The sequence below is a fragment of the Tetrao urogallus genome (genome assembly GCF_951394365.1).
Source record: "Tetrao urogallus genome assembly, chromosome: 7".
Lineage (NCBI taxonomy): Eukaryota > Metazoa > Chordata > Aves > Galliformes > Phasianidae > Tetrao > Tetrao urogallus.
Window position 1 is genome coordinate 8,659,714 of NC_136820.1, and position 23,781 is coordinate 8,683,494.

The 23,781-nt window shown below is 44.0% G+C and overlaps 2 protein-coding genes across 4 annotated transcripts in view; one reads left to right on the forward strand and one right to left on the reverse strand.

Annotated features, from left to right (window-relative positions):
* Nucleotides 1-7,007: 7,007 nt before the first annotated feature.
* Nucleotides 7,008-10,492, forward strand: CCK (cholecystokinin; the record flags this gene model as incomplete). Its single annotated transcript, XM_079538507.1, has 2 exons — nt 7,008-7,263; nt 10,356-10,492. 2 exons carry the CDS (start codon nt 7,008-7,010, stop codon nt 10,490-10,492), a joined length of 393 nt encoding a protein of 130 aa, XP_079394633.1.
* A 6,807-nt stretch (nt 10,493-17,299) lies between these two features.
* TRAK1 (trafficking kinesin protein 1) overlaps nt 17,300-23,781 on the reverse strand; it is a gene marked incomplete at both ends in the record, with an annotated part of 98,236 nt that continues 91,754 nt past the window's right edge. For all 3 annotated transcript variants that reach the window (XM_079538561.1, XM_079538563.1, XM_079538562.1), the window contains 2 exons: nt 17,300-18,098; nt 22,793-22,895. In XM_079538561.1, the coding sequence (XP_079394687.1) occupies nt 17,300-18,098; nt 22,793-22,895 (902 nt within the window). The remainder of the gene's footprint in view (nt 18,099-22,792; nt 22,896-23,781) is intronic.

Consider the following 23,781-nt stretch of genomic DNA (forward strand, 5'->3'; position numbering starts at 1 on the left):
TCCACTAATTGGCCTTGTTAATTTTAGGAAGTCAACCTGAAAACATACTAATTTAAATGACTCATTAAATGTGTCATGGAAGACACAGCACTGTGCAAAACAGCTGATTTGAAGTAATTCCAGACTCCACTCTGAATAAGGTTAATATTTATTTTTTTTTAGAAAATCCTAGATTAGACATGAACAGCTAGAAACAATTTTATAAAGTGAGCAGAATATAGAAAGATTTGTTTGCTTCCAAATAATTATTCCCCTTAGACTTAGCTATGCTATCTGGGTGATAATTCATTTCTATCATGTGAGTTCGTGGTTCCCAGTGCTTTAAAAATGCATTTATACCTAATGATTCAGTAAACTAGCTTAATTTAGAAACCTTCCTTCTGCATTTAAGGGAAATCTCAGTCACCGAGGGGCAGCTGAGATGCATTTAAAGCAAAGCTCTGAGTTAACTGTCTCTTTTTTTTTCTCAGCTTTTGAATAAGCTGAGCAAATTTAATTAATTTGATCTCCGAGAGTCTGTAATTCAGTTGCTATGGTCGTGGTGCAGCCGTTCTGAGAATGGAAATAACAGGCCACAAAAAATTAAGAGTTACACTGCGGAGCTGCGTGGTTAATGGGTTTTGTTCGTCCTGTTTTCTGCTGCATGGAAGGTAACGCTCCTCTGGTACTTGTAAGAGATTTTCCCAAGCCATCAGTAAGAAGAGCAGCCTTGTTAAATGCAAGGAGCACTGGCTGCACCCTGTGGGAAATCCCTAGGACCTTGTTTATGGCACTCCTACAAGTTCCACAGGCTCAGTGCAGTGCAGTTAAGGTTGCTATTTCAAAAATAACACTGTTTTTTTTCACCCCATTTTAGCTTCTGAAAATAGCTATATAGTTTCTATGCCTTCTGTGGATGTTTCTGGCATTTCCTTTCAAATAGAAATAGTCAGAATAACAATTCGTACTTTACATCCACGTTAATTCCATTTCTTTCCATATTACAAAGTATAATTTCACGGCAGAAGTGGAATAACAAGTCTCCAGCTATCCTATCCACTTATGTCTCCAGCAGAAAGCTTCCCTTTCTTCTGAAGGACACTAAAAACACCCCGTTGGCTCTCCAGTCTGACTAGTGTCAAATCAGTTTGCTGCTTTTAAATTCTAGTGCTGGTTGTAGCAGAGATGAAACACGCAGATATTTGGAAGACAAGAAGCTAATACATCATACCTGTCATCTACAGAAGTCCCTTCCTGGGGATTCAGATGGGTTGATAAATGTTGCTTAGAATGAAGTTCCATTTTCACAAGAGAGGAAAACAGTATCTTCTGCAGTATGCTGTTGTTACTACAAAGAGAAGATGCTTTTCCTCTGGATCCAGATGGCAAAGCAGAGATCAGATCTGAAAAATAAAAAGTATTTTGAAAGCTATGATTTGTGTCTACTAAGCCATTTTGATATTAAATGAATTAATATACATGTTGAAGCATGTTGGATTAGTTTCTCCTGTATAAAAAGAAACATTAGTTATGGATTAAAGTACAACTATTTAAAACAATAAACAATCCCAATAATATTAAACAGTTTCCAGTACTTGTGAACACATATGTTAGCTTTAACACAAGTGGCAGTTGCATTGATGGCAGACAATAAAAGTCTGTTCAAAACTTCTGCACTGAAGGGCAAGGATTCTCCTGAGATGCTTTATACATATCTAAAGCAACAGTAAGCAAGGACAGCTGAATGAAATTTTGAATTTTAAACATGAAAGTGCCATAAAATCTGGAAGATCACAGCCCTGAGGTCTCAAAATAGCGAAAGAACAAGTTCAAAGAACAAGAGGTTTTCATGAGTGTCACAGGAGAGCATTAGGGAGGTATTTCAAGTTGTGTCGGCCCACTCTGATAAACCACATTTGCATAAGTTTATATAACTGCTGTATTTTCAGGGGTGAAGCGCATGCCTAACAGGAGCAGGAAGCAGAAGAACACTGCAGTGAATAAATTCATTTGCCTTGGGCTCAGCTAGAGTAGGTTACCATTTTGCTTCTTCCTTCTATGTTGATATGTTACACATTATTTATTTTCACCCACTTCTAGTTGAAATGCACATGGCAAAATAACCAAAGTATGTTACAGCCAATAAGGAAAAGGAAAGGTGAGGACCAAACAGCAGACTATTCCACAAAGCAGAGGTTACACAGAATGGTCATTCTTCACCAATTACTGCACTTGCATTCTCTGCTTGTCAGTGTTATTGCCTTTATCTTCCTTCATCTTTTCAAACTCTACCATACTTCTCAAAGTATTGCTGGAATCACAGAGAATTCATTAGGAGCAAATACGTTACATAACCTCGTCATTTCTTTCCTAGTAATTTCACTTCATTTTCTAGTGCTCTGCTTGCACAAAAGCCTCCATCTTGTGGTCAGATTTGCAATATAGATAGCTCACTTCCACGTAAGATCAATTTGGTCTTTCAGAGAAAAAAATATAGAAATATTTACAGAAAGCAAGCAATTCGGGATTGGGTGATTCTGCAGTTTTCTCTGTTCCACATCACCATTTACTCTTGAAACCACAGGGAAACAATTTTGGAAATGCTACACAAGTAAGTTTTCCAGTTGATCTGTAGGGAGCTTCTGTATCAAGAGTCTGAATTACACGGGACACAGTTTGAAATCTGATTTCCTAAACAATCCAACCCAACTCCAGGGAAATAGGATTTTCCTCTTACTTCCTTCTTCACACAAATGCAGGCAGTGTGTAATCCCAAGGTAATGGATGAATTGACATTAGTGCACACAGTTCATGTCAGGAGTACACTTTGGATAGACAAAAGTAAGTATTTCTTGTTACCCTCCTGGACATGAGGCCCCTCAGTACCACTGGATAGCCTGGCTTTGGGGTCTACATTCCCAATATACTCACACTTGGCAGTATGCAGCTCCTCATTTAATATGTCATGAAACCTAAAGCCTCACAACAATGCAAAGTGAGTAATATCCATATGGATGTTTTATTTTTGGCTATGAAGAAGAGGCATCAAAAACAGACATCATAAGTTGCTGTGCTGTCCACATGATAACCGTGCAGTTGCAAACCGTGTGTGATATGGCCAGGAAAAAATGTGCATTAGAGACAAAAGTCACATCCACATTATAGAAACAGGATTGCACAGCACATGCATGCTCACCACTGTAGGAAAGAGCAGAGCACTGCCAGGCACCTTGTCTCTCTGACACTCAGACCAGCTCTGCTCCATCTCACAGCAGAAAAGGAATGAAGCGTTAGTGCTCACAGTGCCCTGCTGCACTCTGCTATTGGCACTGGTCACCTCCACACAAAACAGACACAAAATACGATGTGTGCATCCCTCATACCTCATGCTGTCTTCTCAGCTCAAGCCCAGCTCAGAGCTTTGTGCTGGAACACATAACAAATGTTCAGCCATACACTTTAGCTACCTGCGCTGCAAGGGAGAAAAACTCTGGCAGAAAAACAGAGAAAACAATTGAAAGCAGAGATACTTTGATTGCAGTGGAACAAAGGATAAAGAAACTCCAATTCTACCTGTTGGAATTGTTATATGCAGCCTAAGTTTATGCAGGGAACTCGCCTCAGGGTCCTGCTGTCATATCACTGAACAGGCTTTCATCCATCTCTTATCTCTGCCCAAAGTAACACAAAAACGCCAATAATTAATAACTATTTACCACGGACTGGAAGCTGCATACAACTTCAAACAGCTACAAATATCTTTCACCAAAGAAAACGCTGTGAGTCAGAAAGGGATCTCCAAGAACTGTGTGTGTTATTATTAAAGAACATGGTGAGGAAAATTTAGTGTTCAAAAACATACATTCAGACCTATGGACAGTGCACTGCTGCTGACTTTAATGTCATGCTGTAGCCTCACTAGTTTTCTTCATTCACTAAGTTGGCTAGATGGGAAAATACCATTTATAGTCATTGTATGAGATCGTGTAGGCAGAATGAAGCAGAAAACTTCATATTTGCTGACCTTGTAACTAAAAACATAGTGATTTGAGCAGTTCAGAGGTACAAGAAAAAGTTGGAACACGGTCTATAAGCGCATCAGAGCTCTCATAGAAATACATGTAATTAAAAGTCCAGAGACAGTCCTGCATTCTCTGCTTGATTTTGTATGTTGCTTCCCTTCTGTATGCTCATGGGAGCAAATACAGTAAATTCGGCTGCCACCTACGTATCAACACACACAAATCCTCACCCCATTTGTGCAGCTCTGGTTGTATCGGTAATGGAACCGATACTCAAAATCAGCTCGGCATAAATGAACTCCTATAGCATGTGCTTGTTCAACCAGACAAATATGTTGGCTTAAGTGGCCGCTTTTATATTTATACCTCTCTGACATGAATTATGCATATGCATACATTAGCAAGCGCTCTGTCTTTCGCTTCTATTAAACTCTGGGCTGTCCCCTTGGGAACTCATTATCTCCAGTGCATTTCACAAAGTCTTGACTCTACCAGAACTGTTATTGCACTGCACCCTTCCCAGAAAGATGGTGATACTTTTCCCAGGCTCCTGTGGCTCAATTCGTTGTTGACTATTTAATGGTCTAACAGCAGAGAGCATTTTTTCCACTAAAACAAAAGAGTGAAATTGAGTTATCAGAAATAACAGTTTTGTTTTGCCTTTTGTTTTGTTTTTGTGGTTGTTTAGGTTATTTTATTTTATTTTTATTTTTTTTTTTTTAACCCAGAGAGAGAGACAGCCATTAAACTGGTTCTTGGATAGGTACTGCTGGAACAGTGTCAGTGTTGCTCCTTCCCCTGGAAATGTGCTTTCAACTTAATTTCCTGCTCTCAAAGGAGATTTGGGATTTGCTTTTTTTTCTAACTGCCTCAGGATGGCAACTTCACCCAACGCCATCTCATGTGGGAGATGAGGGCCACAGAGATGACTGGCGGCCTGGAGCATCTCCCTTATGAGGAAAGGCTGAGGAACTGAGGGTTGTTCAGTGTGGAGAAGGCTGAAAGAGAATCTTGTAAGTGCTAATAAATACCTGATGGGCTGGAGTCAATGGATCGGGCCAGGTTTTTTTCAGCGGTGTGCAGCGACAGCACAAGGGCCAATGGGCAAAAACTGAAACATGGGAGTTCCTTATGGACATGAGGAAGAACTTCTTTACTGTGCAGGTGACAGAGCACTGAACAAGCTCCCCAGAGAGGCTGTAGAGTCTCCTCTGGAGATATTCAAGACCCCCCCAAACACTTTCCTGTGCAGCCTACCACAGAGAACCTGCCTTAGCAGCGGGTTGAACTAGACGACCTCCAAAGGCCACTTCTGACCCCTGCGATTCTGTGAGGACAAGCAGCCTGCTGCTCGGCTATGCCCCCCTTTTTTGCGACAGAGACCCTGCTCAGAGGCTGAAACGTGACGAGAACGCTCGCACAGCACCATCCCCTCCAACACTCCCTCTGCCAGGCGGCTGGGGCACAACAAGCCAGCCCTCCCGCGCCCCGTCCCGCCGCTCCGGAGCCGCCCGGCCGCCCTAAGGGGCTGCGGGAACCCCGGGTCAACGGAGGCGCGCTGGGCGGCCCCAGGCGGGACCCCATCGCCCTCTGCTGACCGCCGCGCGAAGAGCAGCGGAGCCCCTCGAGCCGAGGCCGGCGGCGGGCAGGGACGGGGCACGGATGGTGCAGCGACGGGGCAGCTCGGTGGTGACGAGGTGGGGCGGAATGGCCGCTCCATCCATGGTAGCCCCTTCTGCCCGCGGACACCCCCCATCGCCAGCCCGGCACACGTGGCTCCCAGGAGAGCAGGGGCGTCTTATAGACAAGCCGGGCCCCGCGTCGCCCTCCCCGTCCGGGTAAGCGGCTTCCGTGCGAACTTCAGCGTACAGCCGGGAGGCGGGGAGGAAGAGGGAGAGGGAGAGGGAGAGGGGGAGCCCCGCTCCCCCCGAGGCGGGGCCCGGCCGCGGCCCCGCTGCGTCAGAGCTGTGCAAACACCGCCGCCGCTATTTAAGGGGCCGCGGCGGAGCAGCCCCTGACATCCCGCTTGGGTGCACGCCGGTCTCCCGCGGTCCTCCTCACTCCCGCCTCGGGGAAGGAAGGGAAGAAGGAAGGTAGGGAGCGGCATCTGGGCGCTGGGGGAGCAGCCGGCGTGGCGGGGAGGTGACAGCCGCCCTTCGCTGCTGTGCGTTGCGAGCGGGCGGACGAACTTCGTTTCCCCCTTTTTCCGAAATGAAAAAGCGATGCTCGGTGCCGCGTTTCACATACGCGGGATAATTCGTGCGTCCTTTATAACGGGAAGTTGGCTTCCTCAGCACCGCTTCTCCTCTCAGCCCCATTTCCAGAAATACTGTTTCAGGTGCCGTGCTCAAACTGTGCTGCTTCTCCGGGTTGTCTCATCCAATCTTTGCTTCTTTATGGAGATGGTAAAAAATCGTTTTGCTTGAATTCTGGTTTAGATGAAGAAGAGTGCAGTTCTGGTGCACATCAATCGTGGTGCTGTTAAATCGGGTGATGGGGTGGTGTGAGATTTTGGGGTTTTCTTCTGTGGTGACACAACTTTGTTCCTTCTTCTCTTGCACCAGACAGCTTTTTCAGTGCTGAATTCCAAACCAAGAAGGGGTGGGAGAGTAAAGGCTCTTTGCAGAACGTGTCAAAATTGGTTATTTGTGATAACAGCAGACTGCAGTACAGCAGCAAAGCACGTGGCTGCCCTGCGAGTTTTTACAGAGCTGCATAGGTTTCCTTTAGTTGGTGCTGGAATGCAGCTTCCAAAACAGAAAAGAACTGCATAAGGGGGGCACGGCACATACACGAGGAAGGCTAAAACCAGTTTGCTGGGGTGTTATCTCTTCTTCCCGACAGATAGCGAACGCGTACCTTCTAGCTTAGTGCAGATCCCGCAGCTACTAGCATTCAAAGTTTCCTCAGAACCCAGCGCCTCCGAAGAAGACAGGGCTGGTTGTAAGGCTCAACGTGCTCCGTCTGGTCGTTCCGAGCGCCTGACGTGCCTTTCTCTCCCCAGCGATGTACGGCGGGATCTGCATCTGCGTGCTCCTCGCCGCGCTGTCGGTGAGCTCCCTCGGCCAGCAGCCCGCGGGCTCACACGATGGCAGCCCGCTGGTTGCCGAGCTCCAGCAGAGCCTGACAGAACCCCGCCGGCATTCCCGCTCACCCTCCTCGGCGGGGCCGCTGAAGCCCGCACCGCGGCTGGACGGCAGCTTGGAGCAGAGGGCGACCATCGGAGCGCTGCTGGCCAAGTATCTGCAGCAAGCCCGGAAAGGTACTGCTCGGCTGCTGCCTCTGTGGCACGGCGTTTCCTTCAGAGATGCCCGCATCCTAACCCTGCCGTCATCTAGCACTAACTCCTGCATTCTTATAGGAGATAAGAAATAGATTTTGCCTGGCTATTCCTAAGTAGAGATCATTTTCTTTCCCACTTACTGTAAAACTAAGGGGGGGGAAAAAAAAAACCCAAACCTGTTTTTACATAGCAGTTGCCTTGGGACAGAATCTTGAAATTACTTAAAACCTCCCCAGCATTCAGTAATGGGATCGTGAAGCTCCAGTAGGGTACTGGAATCACAAAGCTTCACCTTTATTATGTGATTTATTCTTTGCTTGAGGAAACAGTTGTGTTATGTATTTGAATTGAGTTACACCATGGGCAGCCTAATTGCTCTGACCACCAAGGGAGGAATGTGATGCAAACCACAAGAAAAAAGGGTAGTGCAGCTTGTGGGGTTATGCAGATGTTGTTTGCTTGCAATAGCTTCTCTCATGTATCCCCTGTACAGCAGGGAAAGAGATTACAAGTTAGGATTACTTGGGCACACAGGGAGGGACAAATTAATTGACTACCAGCCCTGGAGTTTGTTTAGGATGGAATTCACTTGGTAAGTGAGAGCCTTCCTCTCCTGTCTCTCCACACAACTGTAATGCACATCATTTGCTTCTCTCCATAGCCTTGCTGCTGAGCTCTGTGCTAGGCAGCATCTCAGCTGTATTTTGGTGGAGCGTTGCAATAAAGAGCTGCCACCTGCATTTTATGCATTACATGTGCTGCCACACACATTCATGCAGAGGAGGGCTGAATCGGAAACAACAGAAAAGCACTTCTGATGTATTTGGAGGGACTTCTCACACTGAATTCTCACAGTGCTGTATTTTAGCAGTTCATATGATCTAACAGAAAGACAATATAGATACACAATTCCACAATTGTGTGAATTCCATGATTCACTGTTACAGTTAAAGCCGTTAATAAATAAGAATCTTGCTGTAGGAGACAAAAGCCTACAAGGTCTTCCTTTCCTTTCTCTTGTATAGCCACTACATTCTCTTTGAATACCTGGCTGACGTTTGTTTCCAAATAGCTTAAAGAGTTTAGACCTAGGATGTATTTTTGGTGAGCACTGATATGAAGGAGAATTGCCTGCATACACGTATGTATATTTTTAACCCTATAAAGTGACTCTTAGAGGATGATGGAATTGTTGTGGCACAACTGAGCTAGCTGGGCACCAGTGTGTAGATGTACTTGCTGGTATGGAAGAGAGTCACTACGACAAAGCAGTATTAATTTATAACAATGCCAATCAATTGTTTTCCCATCAAAAACATTATGTTCTCATTTCACATGAAAGTTCAGAGCAATGCTTCAGAAATCTCTGCAGGACATTTACATCTGCTGTTTTAGCTTCTCTGAACACTCACTAGAAAATTCCATCTCAGAGGACACGGAGGCTGGGCATTTGCTGGCATTAGCAATCAGCAGTGATGGCATTTGCTCTTGTGGTTAATAGGAAGGCTTATTTTGGACAGTGAGAGTTAAATTTTCCCAGGAGGCTGGGGCTTGATGGCAGCCTTGTAGCCAGAATGCTACCGTTCTGGAGCTGCTCATTGTATGTTGATGCTGAAGTATCCACGGGGACATCTCTGGTTATTTAAGGGAAAGTAATTAAGGTGCCCCTAGGGAATTTCTTAGGCTAGTTGTAACCTCTACCTTTCACTTATCTTCTGCAGGCTTCCAGCATAAATCTGGCTCCATGTCATTGAGAAGTGTGGCTGACAAGTCAGTGACACGTGCAGTTTGCTGTCCCCTAGGGAGCCCTTGCTCCCTTGCCAGACCAGAATAGCATCAGTGGAGTGTTTACAGCCCTCAGGTCACTGCAGGCTCCAAGATCCAAGTGATGCTTTTGCAGTGTCTTAGCCCTGCCTGGTGCCACAAAACCATTTTCATCAATATAACTTAGTATTTTAAGCTATGCATGTGAATTTACATAGAGGTTAATGTTATTGAGGGTTTAATGGTAGACAAATATATTTTCATAGTTTGTTGTTGTGTTTTGTTTTGTGGTGGTTTTTTTATTTTATTTATTTTATTTATTTTTTTGCTATCTTGTTTAAAATGCCTAAAGCATGCTTGGTTTGTTTCTTTGGTACTTTTACCTCCATAAGCCATTAACAAAATGATGCCGTTGGTTTTGTTTTTAGATGAGTCATGGTTATTACAAATCATTACACTGTCACCAAGGGTTCCTCTAAAACTAATGACCTGTGTAGATTTGGATTTGTAAGGTTTGGTCTCCTTTTCCTTTTTGCTCAGTTCAAATATTCTTCAAGCCTCAGTCCTCATTAACTGCTGCTTGTTGGACTTGTCCCTCTTCCTCACTCAAGGCTCACGCTCAACTTCATTACTGGCATGTGTCCATTTTGGCTTTCTTCATGGAGCATAAGGAAAAATAATTTACCTTTCACTGCAATTGTAGTTACATAATGTGATGATATCAAATTATCCTCCCCACAAATAATTTGTATCTCTTTGATGCCCTAAGCAGGGGTGGGTGAAGGGCTGAAGCGAGGTCAAAGATCAGCATCCCATCCCACAGCAAAAAGTACTATGAAAATTTAAAAAAGCAGTGGAAAGGCCGCTGACCTATTAAGAAACCCTGTGTGATTGCAGTAATAGACATATCCAGCTGAGAATTCCAGACACAACTTCATGAATTTTGGGGCTATTCCCACCTTTTACTAAAGCATTATTCTCAACTCTACCCCTCTTGTTACTTAGTTTGCACTGTAGGAGTTCCCAAGCTTGCATCTGTGGCTCTTCCTTCCCAGGCGCCAAAGAAGAGAGAAAATGGTCTGTATATTTTACATTTAAAAACATTGAAGTCGCTTTCAGGACAATGCCACAGTGTTTCTAAGATGTTTTCCCCAATTATACAGCCCACGTAAATCCACTGTCATATGAAGTCAAGCAGTTTGAACTGCATCATGCAGGCATCTGCTAACAAATACAAAACAGATCAGAAATGGTTGGAAATGTGTCTGCTTTCTTACTTTCTCCTCTCGCACACTCTTTTCCTGTAGGTTCCACTGGGAGATTCTCTGTCCTAGGAAACAGGGTACAGAGCATTGATCCCACACACAGGATAAATGACAGAGACTACATGGGCTGGATGGATTTTGGACGCCGCAGTGCTGAAGAATACGAGTACTCCTCCTAAAGAACAGCAAATGATAGCAACAGGAAAGAAATCACACTCCCATGTCTGTACAGAACGAGAAAAATTAATTTGTTGTCCTCTTTGAATCAGTGTTTTAAACTATATCATGTATTTGATGTAAATTTGTCTGTAAGACAATGCAATACATACATATGCAGAATTTTCCAGGAAAAATGTTTTCTTTCTTTTGTGGTTTCTCATACGCCGATATTCTATTAAAATGGTTTCACTTACCCCTTCTTGTCCTGTGGCCGCGTGTCGCTGGGTATCTCAATACACAGAGAGGCAGGAGAACACCTTCATCCTGCATATTATATTCCAGGTGTTACATACTCAGACAATTAGGGTGATCTTGTGACACTCACAATAGCTGTGAACACTCTAAGGAGCGCTTGTCCAAACACCAACCCAGCAGCACAGCACTGCCAGGGAAGTCCTGCTATCCTCACAGTGACCCAGCTGTGCAGAGCCGAGTGGTTGCAGTCTGTACCCATCAGGGCTAAAGGGAGAAGGAAAAGAGGAAGGACGCCAACGTGTCTCACCTCCTCGGCGTATTTATTTTGTACCGTGAACTAAATGTGGAAGTTCTGCTGATGGAATAAAGAGAACATTCCGTGTGGTGTGCAAGGCCTTCCTTCGGGGAGGGGCACAGAGAGCTGTACAGAGGATGACCCTGAGGGAGAAGGGGCGAGGTATCGGAGCCATCAGATCACAGGGTGTTAAAGAGGGGTGCTGGTGAGGGCACCGAGCACAGCAGGAGCGATAACATTTCAAGGAGCTGCTCTTAGCAGAAGCTGGGAGAGCAGACAGCACTGCAAAGATCTGTGTGTAAGAGACACTGCAACAAGTGGTAGCAGAGAATTCTCCCTTTCTGTGGATCTCATCTTGAAAGTACAAAACTGCTTTCCCACACACGTTTTTCCTCCTCTCAAGCTCTTTCCAGACAGCCCCTTGCCAACCTCCTTCATCCAGCTTTTCTCAGCTCCTCTCCAAACACTAAAAATCTCAATAGCTGCATCATCTCCCGTCTTCTTCGCTGCCTGTGGGAAAACAATCTGTACCACCTCTTTTTCTCAAGCAAGATATTTATTTTTTTTTTTAACTGAAGAAAGATCAAATTTAGACAAATAATCTAAAAATGCATAGATTAAAGCATTTCCCAGGGGATTGTTTCTTTAAAAGTAACTTCACTGTCTTTCAACTTATTGACAGGGGCATTCAAATAACATTTCAAACATTTCTGTCCCCTGCACATTGAGCTCTGTCGTATTGCCAGGTGCCAGGGGTGGGGAGTGGGTACAGATTTTATGTTACTGCTGAGGATGCTCTTATTAGGAAACAAATAAACAAACAAACAACCCCCACCTCCTTTTTTTTTTTTCCTGTCTCATTTCCTACAGGCAGGAGAATGGAGGAATAAAGACGTTTCATGCCATTGCTCTCCCTTTTGAAAGACACCACAGTTGGACCCTTCTGATCCCCAGCAGGTGAGCAAATTCCAGGTATAAAACAATGCTTCCACCCCTGCTAGACCACTAGCAAAATTGCCTCTGATACTACTCTTAATACCATTCCAAGTTTGGTTGTGTAAGCAGTTAGGAGAGCCCTGCTCTATTTTGCTTACCAGCCAACCTGCAGCATGATGGCTGTAAGGAAGCACACTGCCTGGGTGCTGGGGAGCCTCAGAGAAACCTCATTTCATTTCTCAGTCACCGTCCTGTTTGAATGGTTGTGCTGCAGCAGGGTGTAGGACAGACATGGGGAATAAAGGGACCTGTGGTGACTCACCTGGCATCCAAATGGAGACATACAGAAGGTGGTGAAGCCTTCTTAAAAAACTGCACCTCCTCTCCTTGACCTCGGTGTGCTGCTCCAGCCCAGATGGTTAGGATCCCCCCCGAGTGCTCAGTGGTATTTCTGATTTGGGTCCTTGCTGGGGTGGATCATTTCCTTTCTTTTCTTGTCTCCAGGCTGAGGGCCTCAGCCACTCAGTGCAGGTGAATGGTGGCCCCACGCTGAGTGCTGAGATGTAACCACCAAAGGAAAGCACGCTTTGCATAGGGGCTAAACGGACACCGGCTAAATAGCAAACCAATAACTTTCTGCATTTAAAGTCTCTGTGGGTTTGATTTAATTGGTTCTGCTGCAGTTTTAGCAATTAGGTTTCCAAACAGGTGCCAGGCACATCACTGTGAGCAGAGCAGCTCTTTGCAAACTCCGTGTTTGCCTGGGGCCCTGCCTGCTCAGGGCTGAAAAGAGGCTGGATGAAAGGGGCAGCCGAGGTGAGACTCAGCCCCCATCGTCCATCCTTACTGCAGTGAGGGGAGCACTGCAGGGCCCAGCTCCAGCCCCGAGCCCCAAACAAGCACTCCTTTCCCCTGCCCATGCAGGAATTCACAGGCCAGGAGAAAAGCAATGTCCTAGCCAAGTGGTGAAAGGCTTCTCTTCCTCTTTGATTTTTGTATCCTCTGAGTTCATTACATTCCTCTTGAAGAGCAGAAATCTGGCTGTCGGCTCGTTAGAGCTTTAATCATTCCTAAGTGCTTGTGTCAACAGAGGAGCAAATGAATTCAGCAGCACAGCTTGAAGCTTAGTCCAGCAGGACAAAAACCTCTATACTCTTTTAAATACAAACACTATTGATTTCCTCAGCGTGTGACTCTCTCACATAAAAGCTCACTGCCTGTGTTACAGCACAGGTAACTTTCAGCTCTTCTGTTATTTTCTAGATGCTCTGTGCACTCATTTGGCTGATTTGTTGTCAGGAACTGGAGGGCTGAGCAGGGCAGTGAGATGTCAGAGCACACACAGCTGGGCAGTGCTGAGCCCTCAGCACAAATGCAGCTGCAGCCATCAGGTCCTGACCATACCAGCAGGATGCAGCTCACAGCAGTGCTGGATTTTCGGATGCAATGAGGGAAGCTGCAAACCAAAGCATTCAGAAAGCTGAGGACTAGCATTCAATCTGTGCACCACTGTGTTATTTTTTAGAATTTAGAATTGCTCAGGTTAGAAAATACTTTAAAGATCTTTGAGTCCAACCATGATCTAACCATGCTACCCTACCTCTAAGCCTCCACTACATCATGTCCCTGAGCACCACATGCAGTGCTTTGGAAACATGCAAAAGGAGAAATGAACCCCAGAAGGCTGACATACCACTCATGTTCCCCAAAGAACATCTCTCATGCCCACAGCCCTGTCTCCATCAGTTCTCAGCAAACACCCTCCTCTTACCTCCCACCCACCATCCCAAGGTGGAAAATCACGTTTTTGCTGTGGTGTGGTGAAGATGCATCTAGTGAAGTTTCTGAGATATTTGGATCTTGCAAATACGAGGAACGCTGCTGTGCACAGGCAGCAATTCTTCACCCATTTGGCCTTGTGAGCTCATGCTCTCGTTCTGTTCTGCTTTGAAATTACCTATGTACATTAAATACAGGGGCTGAGCTTCCAAGTGGTTCATGCAGTTTTCATTACCCCATGGCACAAGTTGGTTCTGAAGTGAGAAACCAGGAAACCTTCCCATTACCAGCACTGTTAACAGAAGCAGAAACTGGGTGGTGTTCTATATACCCCATATCCTGCAAAATCCACTGCAGTCACTGGGGGACACATCCACGAAGCAGAACTGTCCTGTAACCAGGTAAAAAGTCAGAAAATAATGATACAGCACAAGCAGCCAAACCCATGCATTTGTTCTTTCCAAAGCCAGGGATTTAGGTCACTGCAGAAGCTGTCATTTGCACCAGTAGAGATGAGTTAGGGGAAAAAAAAAGAAAGAAAAAAAAAGAAAGAAAAAAGTTATTATTTTTGGAGGGAGACAAGATGTAGAAAAGGCAATACCCCCAAAAAGATGCTTCCTGTGCTATACAGAGATACAGAGCTCAGCCAGGGCCCCAGCTGTCACCAGAGAGCCACGGCACCTGCACAGCCCTGCGAGGAGCAACAGTGGCTGAGAGACATGAAAGGGGATCAGGCAGGGAGGCAAACTGTGAGCTGTGTGCGAATGGGAATGCTGCTGAGAGGAGAGAATGGAGCAAGAGCTCTGATCAATCATTTGACAGCAACTGTGCAACCACAAGGCAGCCCTTTCTCATCACCTGGAGTTCATTCAGTGGGCTGTTTCTCTCCCAGTGCCAAGGTCAGTGCCACAGCCAACAGCAGAACCTGGCAAGTCCCTCCTTACTCATCACTGCACTTAGCATAGAATGGCTTGGGTTGAAAAGGGCCACAATGACAGTCTTGTTTCAATCCCCTTGCTATGTGCAAGGTTGCCAACCACCAGACCAGGCTGCCCAGAGCCACATCCAGCACATTTTGGCACTATGGCTTTTGCATCATATTAAGGAGAAGAGTTCAGATCCCTCTCCCAGTTAATATGCATAAGCCACATCATGTCTGGTCGTTCTTTGTTGGAATTCTAATAGAAACGAAAAGCACTTACTTCACTGGTTTTTGTTTTGACCTGATGTTCATCAGTTCTGGCAGTTTCCCAGTCTCAGAACTTTGCAGCCACTTCTATAACTAGGAACTTAAAATCCAAACATAGCGATGGCCTCTTCCTTTTGCTTTGACTGAGAGATGAAAGCAGGAGGAGAAGGTGGAATATTTATCACCATAAGAGAACAGCAAAAAGCTGAATAATGCACAACAATGCAACTTTTTTTTGTTGTTGTTTTTGTTATTTTATTGATATTAGTGAAGAAAATTCAAATTTCATTTTTCTGATGTGGTACAATTGCTTTTTCTGGTGGGCCAACAGCTCTGACTGCTTATTTAAAGGCTGAATAATGCTTCCCAGTTGTATGATTAGTTTCTACAATTTAAGTTCTCATACAGTACTGCTTTCTTCCTCTGGGTATATAAAATGGTCCATTGAGTTCATGATCCTCCAGAATCAACTGTTATTCTATCTACTGTTTTAAGATACATTCAAATAAAAAGGTACTTAAATTTACTTGCAATAAGTGCACACATACAACAGCAAAGAGAGCTGATGACATTTTACTAAAACATTTTAAGTTCATAGAATAAATATAAGTCTCCAAACACATGCAGTAACTGACCGATGTGTTTTTTCTTTCTCAAAAAATATCCTTAGTGTCCATAGCACTACTGCAATAACTACTTCATTCAAAAAAAAAAAAAAAAAAGAAAAAAAAAGAAAAAAAAAAAAAAGAGAAAAATCACCTATCTCTTGTCACAAAGACTAAAAGACAGCTTCATTTATACAAGAAATTATCAGTGCTAATAATTTAGTAACAGTCTGGTACAAATTCAATTCACGGCAAAGACACGGAGTGTGATTATGGTGGCAACAAACAGGGAGCTTGGTTTAGATGGCACCAGAACTGCCAGGAGAAGAAAGCAGAAGCTAACAGCCCCATGGGCTCCTTTCCCCCCACCCATTTCAAAAAGAAGCTGGGGGTCTGCTCAGCTAATGAAACAAGCTCCCTCCAGTCCGCTCCCATTCCTTTCAATTCCCTGTAAAACACCCAGCAGAGGTTTGGGAGAAGAAAACTGCGAGTCAAATTAGGATCATTTGGCCACAACTCAATGGTGGGTGATGTCTTTAGTTTCTTAACTGAAGTTACAGATTTGGCATTGGGAGTTGGGTTTTTTGTTGTTTTTCCAATTTAAATCCACTGCAAAATAAATCATTTCACATACTCTGCTAGGGTCAAAATTTGGAAGAAGGTTTCTTTGAAAAAAAGAAAACAGAAACTAGGCAGGGAATATTCTCACTGCTTATAAGACCGTGTTCCTCTGCAGCACAAAACCTGAAGATCAGCTTATTGACTGCAAGGTGCATTTCCCATCTTGCACCATTCCATTACTAAATGTTTACGTGGTTCTCTGCCGAGGTTCCAAGGACGCACCTCTTCCTAACACTGGTTTGCTACATGTTCTCTTTTAACATTCTTATCTGTCAATCCACTCCGCAACTCCAACTTCTAGCAAGTCAGAGCCACGTTTACCTCATGAGTTGTGAAAACTGTTCTTTGGGCGCACTGACAAAGCGTGTTTCAGTGGCAGCAACACATAGTAAAGCATTTTCCCCTTTCACAACCCAGTGCAGCATTGAAAAACGAAAACTACAAAGAAGTCACACAGAATGTAAGCATGCCAAATGAGACAGCAGTGGTAGAAATATGTCAATATTCCAGGTACCCAGTAGGCCTGCTGACCTCTACACAGTATTAGTTCAAGTTTATCATATCAAAGAGGAGGAGAATGCAGAACAGAAAAGTTTCATCCATTCAGGCATAACAGCCAGGCACTCCAATAACTCAGCTCAACTCATCTACAAAAGCAAAATCAAAAACTATCAAGTGTTAAACTGAGTGCTTTATCAAAGCATAAATGCTCCCATGCTTCAAGTGATGAAATGCGAGTTCTCACATAACATACTCAACAGCTTCCCATGCACCTTCAACTCAAGTTAGGCTAGCTACAGAATTCATGTTTTTCCTAGTCAAGTTGTCTTGGTTATGTTCTTTTGTACTTGTTTTTTTTCAGTGCATCTTAAAAAACCTTTTCAAAAGGTTACCAAGTTAACCCTAATACAGCAATCGTAATGTAGAGCCTTTTGCACTCAATCAAACCGTAAAATAATCCAATTAGTTACAATAGAACTGGTACGTATTTACACATTTGTACAAAGTTTACACATTTCTCCCGTTAGGCACGAAGTTGATTTGTCAAACTCAAGAGGCAATGAAGAGGTGGGGAGAGGAAAAGAGGACCGGAGAAAGAATCTGAGTATTTCCATTTAAAAAGACTAGCTGTAAAAATAAAAGTCCTTCATCGTAAGCTAGTTTGCTTTGGGAGCTTGGTTCCCATGAGGATCCCCGAGGTGAGGGATGTCGGGCCTTTCATCTGCATGCTGGAACCCACCATGGTGGGGAAACTCCGGTTCCTTCGGATGCCAGTGTTCAGCTGGATGCCCCCAATGGCACTGGTCACAGCAGGACAGCCCAGCGGGAGAGTGTCTGGTGCCAGGCCTCTGGGAACAAGTGCCCTCCCTTGTCCTTGTGCCCCACAGACAAGAGGTCCCTGGTCATCAGTTAAAGGAGGAGCTGGCGCTTGCCCTGAACTCACAACTTTGGCAATACCAAACCTCCTGACCTTGTCCACAAGATTAAGGTTGGAAACAGACACGTCGGTCTGACTCTCGCTGTTCCTGATGTTCTTTTTATTCCTCACCTCCTTCAAGATGGAACTAGCAGGCTTCGAAGCCAAGAAGTTGTCATAAGGTGGGCTGGTGCACTTGAACTCAAAAGACGGAGGGGAAGAAGAAGGTGTCTGCATAGGTGAGTTTGGTGGAGTGGAAGGAATGATTGCCATCTTAGGGGAATACGTGTTCAGGAGGGTGCCTTTGCTGGCTCTGTCCCAGCTCTGCGGATTGTACACCGCTGCCGAGATGCCCCTTTCCTTCAGCAGCCACACCAGCCCCAGAGATGTGCTCATTGTCGTCGTGGATTCCCGCAGGTTTGTGAAGGATTCGGCCAAACTCAGACGCCGAGGAGTACAGGGAGTAGCCACAGGGGTGCCTTTCAAGTTGCTAACGCTGCCACAAGCTGGAGTAGGTGCTGCGTTAAGGCTGAAAGCAAAGAGGCAGTCAAATTATTCTCTCGTTAAGGAATTAAAACTGTAAGCAAGATTTTTAGCCTTGAGAAAGGACTTCTATCCATTTTGAGAGTGCATGGGAAAATGTAAATTTCCCAGCTCCTCACAAATGTCAGCAACACAAACACCTCTTACAAAATGCATCTCTCCCCTATGCAGGCAGTTTCAAGGGATTAGTGCATTCCTCAACAACCCACCCCAACATTTCTTCTGATAAACTACTAAACTGAGAGGTCTGTGATCAACTTCTTTGGCTTTTCTTCCCTATCCACTAGCCATAAGCTCTCACTTGCTTCCGTGAGACAAGGAAACAAAGGGACAGTCTTCTAGTGTGGCTTCTGAGTGCACCTAACTGCTGGGCATTTTGGTACTGCTGGGTCACAGCAAAGCCAAGGGAAGAAGGGAACATATTAGCTATAGAAGCATTTGTGAGCAATGCTTCTGGAATTTGGAATTGTTACCACCAACATGCACTTCTGCAAGGTCTAGCCCTTCTTCTCTTATGTAGAATTTGTCTGTGTTTAAGGAGAAGGGGATGTGGGACCTGACTTTTGATGGTGATACAGAGCAGTGTGAACAACCATCAAAATGAAAAAAATAGAGTCAAACTCTTGGTCATCGATTGGCCAGCACGTAGCTGATAACTAAGAGCAAGCCAAGCATGACAAAGAGCCGTTCTACTGTTAATTCAGTTAAAATAGTGGTTTCTACAGTTTGAAACATGGCTAAATTTTCTCCCAGATCTAGTTCTTTCTTTTCAAAATAATCTGTTTAAGCAGAGGGCAAGTAAACGTTACACTGATAATTTGTATTTAGAACAAGTGGCAAACATTACATACTTATGGTTACTGCTGTCTTACTGAGTATTTCTTTCTTAAGTTGGTTATTAGAGTTTGAAATTTCTCAAGGCACATCAAATAGCATTGAAAATCATTTTGTTAGATCATCCTCTTCCTAGTAAGTCAACTATCTGAACAAAGACTTAATGCAAGCATCTATTTCAAATGAATTATCGGTACAAAGGCATTCGAAATCCTTTGTACCATAGTATGACATCTCGTAGATGCTGAAAGTTTGAGTGTTTCTGACACCACTCATTCTTAAAAAAAAATTAAAAAAAAAAAAAAAATACTTGATAGTCACAGATTTGGTCAGCAAAGACACATCTACCTGCATACAATCCCAACTCAAAATCTGTGGCAGTCCAAGGTACACCGTTCACCAACAAGCCATGGTGTACTCAGTCACTGCAGAAATAAGGTGCGTAGGTCACCCATAACTCTTCAAGTTCACTTCTTTTGGGGAGAATCCCAAGGGTGCTATGGAGCTTTAAAAAGAAGTTTTCTGGCAATTTCTAACCATGCTGAGGATATCAGCCATGTTTTCGCCATGTATGTTCACACAAAAAAAGCAAAATCCACAGTAATATTACCTTAAGCATTGATTCATTCCTCTAGTGGCATTCTCAAAGTCTTTAACAATGCAAAAGCTGATGCTAACAAGAATTTACTGACCTGAGAGCTTATCACTGCTCAAAGATGGAAATCTTCCTCATTACCTTGCCAGGTTAGCAAACAGAAAGCACTCAGCAAAGAGTCAGACAAACACCAAAGCCAAAGCAAGAGAGGGATAAACCAAGCAGGTGGGAGGGGGAACAGAGATAGGGGTGGGATTTCTTTTTTCCAAAGAGCCAAGCTGTTGTGTTGGTTCAGCCATAGCATGCAACTTCAACTGCAGTTGGGTTCTCCACACCAAGGAATGAATCAAACAGCCATACTGAAATAATCTGGCTGGATTTCCAGGTGTAGCTACGTCTCAGGCAAAATAATTGCATCTTTTTTTTTCCATAAGGACAAAAGGGCCTATATAATAACAGACAAATTTAACCTTATATCAACACTACTATGGCTGAAATGGGAAATCCTAGGAGGCTTTGTTGAGTTTCTGATGAGAGCTTTGTCTAATCACATACAGCTATCAGCTGACAAACTCTAGTCCACTGATCTCCTAAGAATCAGCAGCACTAACATCTCTGTGGTACTCCTTAAATGATGAAATATTGACCTGATGTTAGCAAGTCTCAGGTCTTGTCTTCCTGGCTAAATAGGATCTAACCAACATTATCTCTACCACGATTTGAACTGCAACAACTTCTACTAAAAGCAGTAAAATTATAAAGGTTTTTTTTTTCCCCTCCTACAATTCAGCAAGAGGAATCCCACATATTCCTACCTGTAAAATGTAGTGAAACAGTTTTGAGAGAATTTATACATAGGATAGCATAATTTGAAAAGCAGCCTCGCCGAGCTGCCCCCAAATTTGTCGTCTCACACCACCCTGTGGGCTGTGGCAGTCAGTACAGGCAGCAGCTGGGCTACAGGAAAGTATCATTAGGAATCCTCTTCACTTTGCCAGAACTGCCACTGGCAGGGGAGGATTCCCAGCAAAGCTAAGACCACGCAGACCCACACACACAAAACTCTGAAGGTAAGGCTGAGCAGAAACAAAGAGTTAGCTCACGGCTCCTGTTATAAGCACTGATGGAAGCTACATCTTCACAGCTGCAACTGCAGTTTGTGATGCATCTCCCCTAATGCAAGTACAAAAGAAATCTTGAGAAGCACAACGGAGGGAGCAGAAAGAGGAAGGGAGCTTACTCTGTGAACTGACTTCCTGCAGGACAGGATGAAGTGCATTTTGGAAACTCAAGACAAGAAGCTTCTAAGATGTCCTAGTTATGAGACGAGAACTACAGCACTTGAATTGCTTTCTTCCCCCCCCAGCCCCAGATTTCAGTATCAGAAGCAGTTAGAATAGCATCTATACGCATTTGTCAGTACTGGTATTCATTACAGTGCAGTTAAAAAAACACATCCCTGAAAGGAAGTGGGTATTATGTAGGTGCTGGGCTTTTTTTGTTGTTTGGTTGGTTGATCATTTCAATATTACTTAAAACGAGAAATACTTTCCCCTTCAAACTGACCAACACTGCAGAACAACACAGAAACAGGCTCAGTCTAGGCTCAGCAAATGAGCCCAGGGACAGTGCCAGAGTTAGACTGAGAGAAGAAACAAACAAACGAGCAACTCATGGAGCTGGCTGAAATTTAGTCAGGTTAGAGCAGAGCCTGGGTTAGAGGCCAGGTTCAAATGAAACCAGTCAGGAGAGTATCTGAACTGCTGGGGTTAGCTGGTGCCACAGACACGGGCATTCCTTCCACATGGCCCTGCCAGCACAGGCAGCATTGCTCACCCCCTGCACGCTGGGTCCTAGAGTCTGCCCTACATCTCCTCTCAGCATAACGTGACATAATGCAGTTTCCTCATCCTTCTCACATGACCTGTGAAGAATCATTTATAGTCGGTAAGGAGGAGCTCCTTCAATGTGCCCATTGAATACATCACAGCGTTTATTTTGGTCTTTTTCCTCCCGAACCAGTTATGAATTTTGGAGTAATCAAGTGACCTGGCAATGTACTGAATTTAGCTGTCAGCTATGGCTGATCTGTTAGATTTAGTAACCAGCATGATCAGGGAGTTTATTACAACCACAGTTAACAGCAATTCAACAATAAAAAGAATGAAATAGAATTGCAGCCAAATAAAGGGGTCTCTTCAGCAGCAGAGTTGAGGAGAAAGATAAGAGAGAATGAAGAAAAACGAGCCAGGCCACGATTAGCTCACTACAGTCGGAAAGGGAAGCAGAAAAGTTACATTTAATCATCACCTATTTCCTTTACATGTATTTATCACCTCAGAGGTGTTCATATTTAATACCCTTACTTCTCACGCGTTCCTTAGGTGGCCAGTGCCCATCTGATGTCTAAACAAGTCTAGACACACCATCTCTGAATGGGTACCTACACAGGGGTACACTCCCCCATAGGAGCTGAAAGGGATAGAGAAAGCAATGAGGCATTGTCCTTCTAAACAGAAAAACACACTTTAACTTCCGATTTGCTAAGGAAGGAAATTGTCCTCTCTAGGTATGAAATTCACTCCCCCTCCTCAGTTCTCATCTCTACGCCTTCCATAAGGGTTTTCCCATACATACCAACTACTATTATCAAGCCAGTCCACTGGTTTTAGTCTGGCTGCTAAGATCTTATTTCCAACAGTTAACCAAGGGATAGAGTAGACAGCACCCTGGTTTAAGTTGTGTTTCCTCCCCCATTCCTCATGTACTTCCTGGGTACTACTGAAGCATCTACCTCTATGTTTCTTTACTGGCATATCTCTCTTTGTCCCACACTACAGATTTCAGTTTGTCCTTTAGAGAAAAATCTCCTTCATTTTTTTTTATTTTAGACAAGACAGAAGATGCACACTTGGGTCAACACCACATTCTGATCATTCGTGCATAGCATCTGTGGCTAGTTTGGGATAGCTAGCTTTGGATACTGGAAACAAGCTTACATTATTTGTCAACCTGCAATATTTTTAACTGCAGATAATAAAATTTAAGCTGCTTTGACTGGCTGTCTAAAACATTATAAGTGCCTGCCAAATAAAATCAGCTTGAGGCAACTGAAAAGAGGAGGAACAATTTCAGAAATGCACTAATTCACCAGTGTGGCTGATGCTTTTGCTCATGCCATTACTTCGCATTTCCTCATAGGGAAACTCTCTGACACAGCTGAAGGCTTTGCCATCATGGGAAACCCTTACCTTGGTGTGACTCGTGTGAGCTCATCAGAAGGGTGCAGAATGCGGCAGGTGGTGAAGGTGAAGGTGGAGTTGGTTTGTGACATGCACTTCCCAGGATGAGGTACTAAATTAAAAAAAAAGCAAATTCTTTGCATTTTACACAGGAAAAAAAAAAACCCAAAAAACAAAAAACCAAACTTCTGTGTACTGATAAGACAGATGCAAAAAGTGATGAGATACCTCAGGCAGGATCAATGCAAGAGAAGTGAAATATACAACTGCTATGGTGTTATAACACACTTTTCTCCAAACATATCTAAGATTCCAAGGCCAATGCTAAGATGTTCTTCTGAAGCTTCCCCATGATCAATACCATTGCAGAAAAGTCTTGCTGAAAACAGATTTAGACAAGGCAACACTTGAAATGCTAGCCCTCATCTAAACCAGCAACTTTCATCGGCAGGAAATAACAACAAATGTTCTCTAGTACCAGCAGCTAAAGGGCACTAAGATTTGCTGAATGCTCATGCACTTCTGCATTGAGATTGATCCACAGAGAGGTATCCCCATCACTTTTCAGTAATGGATCCAGCTTGCTAGTGCTACAGGAACAGATCAAAAAGTCGGGGCAGTGAGGGGTGGACACACAGCGCTGTTTCTCTCTTCTCACATCCATGGTAAGGAAAGTGATAATTTTTTGGATCCACTACTGTGCATCTTGACATTTCCCCTATGCATGTGCTTAGGTTCTTTAAGAATGCATGTCCTCAGCTGCACAATACAGCAGTTTTTAAACTGTAGTAGTAAAGCACTTTCCCCTGTAACTGTGGCTGTAAAGATTTCCCTCTGTTAATGTATCATTAACTGGGAAAAGAAGCTCACAATTTAAAAGCTGATGGACTTTGTCCAATTGCCTTCCTCTTAGTAGAGATACTTCTGTGGATGCATTAATCTGCTGTATAATGCAGCCATGGTCATTGCAAAATAACTAGAGAATTTAAGAGCCATGC